This window comes from Montipora capricornis, chromosome 3 (genome assembly GCF_036669925.1).
Source record: "Montipora capricornis isolate CH-2021 chromosome 3, ASM3666992v2, whole genome shotgun sequence".
NCBI lineage: Eukaryota > Metazoa > Cnidaria > Anthozoa > Scleractinia > Acroporidae > Montipora > Montipora capricornis.
In genome coordinates, this window is record NC_090885.1 from 41,096,204 (window position 1) to 41,101,203 (window position 5,000).

The 5,000-nt window shown below is 39.9% G+C and overlaps 1 protein-coding gene across 1 annotated transcript in view; it reads right to left on the reverse strand.

Moving 5' to 3' along the window:
- Window positions 1–1,141: 1,141 nt before the first annotated feature.
- LOC138043161 (C-Jun-amino-terminal kinase-interacting protein 1-like) overlaps window positions 1,142–5,000 on the reverse strand; it is an 11,726-nt gene continuing 7,867 nt past the window's right edge. The window contains exons 6-8 of the mRNA XM_068889300.1: window positions 4,930–5,000; window positions 4,024–4,122; window positions 1,142–3,430 (exon numbers count right to left, since the gene is read on the reverse strand). Coding sequence (XP_068745401.1) covers window positions 3,358–3,430; window positions 4,024–4,122; window positions 4,930–5,000 — 243 coding nt within the window. The 3' untranslated portion in view covers window positions 1,142–3,357. The remainder of the gene's footprint in view (window positions 3,431–4,023; window positions 4,123–4,929) is intronic.

Here is a 5,000-nt window from a genome sequence, read left to right on the forward strand (position 1 = left end):
ATCCTCATAATCACGCAGTCAAAAGTATCATTCTTTTAATAATTTTAAAGTACTCCAAAATGATCCCGAGACTGGTAGAATCTTTTCGCAACCTCCACTTATTTCATTCAAACGCGACAAAAACGTAGGCAACTTTTTAGTTAGAAGCGCGCTCAAAACTAACGAGCAACCCGGCACTTTCAAATGTGCGCGCTCACGATGCAAAACTTGTCTTTTCATTCTTAACACTAGCAAGATATCGGGACCTAAGCGATCTGTTAAGATCACCGATCGTTTCACATGTACCTCCGCAAATGTTATTTATTGTATAACCTGTACGTGACGCAATAAATTATACATTCGCGAGACTGGTAGACGACTAGGCGACCGATTCCGCGAACACCTTCGCGATGTTGAGAAGAATGACAAGGATGCATCTAAGCCAGTCGCTCATAATCTCCCTAACCACTCCAAAAAACACATGGCTATCTGCGGCCTTTCCCTACATCTAGGAAAACCGCAAGAATCTGGAACAAAAATTCATCTTCCAAATCGGCACCCTTAATGATGACCAGTTTCCAAAACAATGGAAATGTTTCTAGGGGATCCGGGGGCATACTCCCCCTGGAATTGGATTTTAACCCTCCAAAGTCCCCTTTCCCGTGTTTCTGACCGATTTCCGTAAAACGGTGGAAAGCGGTATGGATTCACCCCTGCCTCCTGGGAATGAGGTTGAACTATCAAATCTTGACAATATGTGGTTTTCAATCACGTGATGAAACGGCCATGTTGGTGCACAAACAATAGCAAATTATGGCTCATGTTTTGCATTATAATAGACTCAAATTCCCAAAAGACTTTTTTCTCTATTGTTCTGTGCATCAACATGGCTGCTGTGACGTCACGTGAAAACCACCTGTATTCACACATGGCTGCGAGGCTTTATGGTTACATTTGAATATTATTTGTTTAGGAATCTCTCTTGAGACTTGCGAGACAGAGAAAACAGGACTGAGCTGTGAAATTTGACCATAAAGCCTCGTAGCCATGCCTTAATATATTTATATCGGCCTATTCGCAAGAGATTTTTGCCGCGGTGCGTAGTCCATTAATCACGATGAAACTTATTTTGTACGCAGAAGAAAGTTATAACCAAACAGCATTCGTTTCCCCCAAATTTATTTTTTGATGTAAAACTTGACGTAACATTGCACCTGCGGAAACATTACTTTGTATCAATTGTGCTATGTGTGAACAAATAATTAATAATAATAATAATTATAATTTCTATAGCGCTAATTCCCTGTAGCTCATTAGCGCTTTACAATAAAAATACCTTGAAAATACAATCCAAAGAGAAGTTAAGAGCCGATAAAATTATAAAATTACACATAAAAAAGGGGGTTTGACCACAATATAAAAATAATAAAAATTATAGAGGTCATGTATAAGCATCCGTAAAAAGATTCGTCTTAAGCTGTCTCTTGAAATATAAAAACAAAGTCGTGAAACAGTCATTCCAAACTATCTCACAGATCAATAATTAGAACGTTTAAATAAACAGCAATTTGTCATTTTCCACTTATCACTGTGGACTGGGATTTCAACTGCCTTCGATTAATAACATATCTTTTGTTCTGAAAAATAACATTTTAAGACTTTAAAACGACCGTCTTTAAATTAAGATCCATTTATCTTTATTCCATTTTGAAATGATTCCTATCGCACGAACGGTTCAGTTTTGAAACCATTTGCCATTTCTTCGCATCCTTATAAGGACGTGTGACGTATTCGATGTAACTAATATTTTCATGGTACAATTCTGGACAATTCAGAAGACTGTAGCTCGTATTGAGTGTGACACTTCTCAAACATTAACTTTAGCTTTCCGAGTCAAGGTAGTTGTCAGGAGTCTTAAGCAAGGAAGACGAATACAATTATTACGAAATTAAAATTGTCCTTGTTGCAATCATTTCACAATGCTTTCTACCCATTTCGCCTCTTTGTTTGAGAACTCTATTATGCGCCGATCAAATCGAAACTTCAGCATCCCCCACCCGGGCAAACCCCGGGCTATCTTCTGTGCCCGGGGAGTGGGGAATTTGACCTTCGCCTGCGTGGGGTGGGGAAAATTGAACCAGAAGTGTCAGGTTTCAAATTTTTTTTTTTTCGGGCGCCAAAGTCGCTAACAGCTATAAAACACGTGCTTGGACGGGATGGAAGAGTTTAAAGGAAGAGATATAGCATTTGTGAACGATTGGCTTACAAAAGAGGTCTTTATTAAAGACGACAGGAGCCGACAACGATTGTTCTTTTGTAGGGTATGACAGACAAATCCGAAGATAGGGCAGGGCATTTGAACACCATTTTGGCCGGAGGGGACGGGAATTGAACGATCCAATCTTCAAAAGTTCAAATTCCCGGGCTTTGCCCGGGGATGGGGGGATCTTGAAGTTTCGAGTTGATCGGCGCATTACATGGAGCTCAGTGGAAATTAATGAAAATCAACATCACAGTTCAGGAAGCCCCTTAATTAAGCAGTGTTCCAAAGAAATTCTGAAAAAAATTAGGGCTTGAACGGGACTCATTTACTAGCATCATCCTAAAAACTTTACAACTGGTATTTCCGGCAATTCGTTGTTCAGACGCAAGAAAAAAACTGTACAAAAATGTCAAACAAACGAGCAAAGGTACAGAGTCAGTTCTTGTTGTCTTAGTTTCTCAAGCTCCATATTGCTCCGTGAATTACATAAACGGCGACTTCCTGACCTACTGTAGCTATCCTTGGAACAGTGTAAAGTTGACAAACATTAAAGCAGTATGAAGTTTCCCGAAACATTGATTCAAACGAAAAGAAACGTGGGCTCGATCGGGAAGGGAATCTGGATAACAAAATAGTAAGCTTGAAAGAATACGAACGGGTCTTAATTTGAAATATTTTGTGCGGTATGTATCTGAGCTGTGCCAGCCCGGGCAAACATTGGCTTCAACATTGGCTTCAACATCTGTTCGATTTTGTTGAGGTCGTCGAGCGATGTTGAACGATGGCAAACTCATTCAACATTTTCACGAGAGGTCGCACTTGTTACTATGGATACCGACATTGGTACCAGTCGCGCGTGGGTCAAGCATGGGCACTCATTTTGCCGCAGTGTCGTCAACTTAAGTCGTCAACGACAGACAGATTAGCGCGCACGCGCATACCAAACAATCAATCTCATTCAACATTCACTATAACAAAAGAAATGTTGAATGGTTGTTGAAGCAAAGTTTATCGATTCAAGCTTCAACACGGAGGGAAGGAAGGGAAGGGAGGGAGGGGGGGGGGGTGCAAACGCTTTTAATATCGCTATATATGAAGCCGTTTGCCCGAAGAGTTCATTCAATATAAAAATCTTCCACTGGGGCTTGATAGTCCAGGAAATCACTGTAAAACTTCTTGAAGGCGAGCCTATTCAAAGAGAGGCAAAAAGGTCACGATATCAACTCAGTTGGGCAAGTTGAAAGTAATCAATGTAAAATCTCAGAGAGAAAAATCTCTTAATTTTTTCAGTTATCGAGAAGGCTTCTTGGGCCCCGAGTCTTAAACGTTGTCTCCAAATGTCTCTCACAAGACTATTTTATCGCGTTTTTTAGGAAAAGTTAACTATCAGGGTTGTGCAAAATATTGTTTCGGTTTCCTTCAGTTTTAAACAAGATTACGTTGCAACTGCAACAGGATGGTCAATTTTGCTTTACGGGAGTAAAGAAATCATGCAGACCTGTCTATTGCCTGAGAACTCAAAGGCATATTTTCAAAGTTAACTTTCACACTGAAAGAAGTAAAAAATCGGGTTATCAGAAATTCCAAGACACCCATTTGCCACTTAAAAAGTCGACTGAAGGCCAAAATGTTGTTTAGTTTTGAGAATCTAGCATTTCACCGTATCCGACATCGATGTTCTTTTTTGATAAAGTTAAGAAGGGGAAGGAACAAATATGAAAACCGAAGTCGTGTCTGAATAAAATGGTACGGATCATCTTCATTGTACATCATCGCCTTACCCAACAGCATTTGCCACTGGTTCCGTGGAGAATTCCGACATGAAAACATGACAAGCAAATCTGTGATCTTCGGGATGCTTTGTAATAAAAGCAAAGAATCTGGAGTGAAACAAAAAGGGAAAAAGAAGTTTCTTCGATAGAGAATACTTGAAAGTGGGAAGATTAAAGCTGCATCACAAATCCAAGAGAACCCTCGGTGCAAGAGGTAATTTTTTTGCGTTGCCTTCTAGGAATTCGTATCGAGCGAAAATAGTTTTTTTGCGTATCTTGCGTATTATCAGTAAGTTTCAATGCAACTAATATTTAAATCTGGTTGAAAACAAAAGCGCTTCTTTCAACTTCTTGTCGCGTTTCTGTTCTATTTCCATTAAAAGACAATCGGCCCCTTTCTCGATTGGTATCATAAAACATCGACCGTGAAGTTTGTCTTTCCTTTCTCGGGGCAATTCTGACATATACTTTAGGAAATCTTCCTATTTTCCGTAGGCGATTTTTGAGAACATTCTGAATAATTCGCGCAAAATGGAACATTTCGTGTAAAAAATACCAAAATCCGCATGTTTGTCAGTGTCTCTACTAGTAATCAGATAAAAGCCGTGACCAGGTTTTAAGATATTCGTTTTTCTGTCTTTTACTCAGAATGAAGATTTCTGTTCACAAACATTCTTTTTGTATTCAAATCGGTCTCCTTTCGAGAAAGGAGACAGGTAATCCTGGGAACACGTTTGGTCAGCCCCTGAGGGGACAATAAATACGCGTGAATAGCAAGCTTTACAGAGAACAGAATGCGTGCAAAATAAGGAGATTATCGCTGTCACATGTGAAGAGTGGTTGACAAATGGTCGACCTCCCGACCTCCGGCTGATACTCAGAAACCCAAACGCAAACCAAACAAACGCTACTAACCTCGCATTTTGTGGATGAGACCCGCAGAACGTAACATTCTTTAGAGCAAAGTAGTGAGAATTTGACGTGCC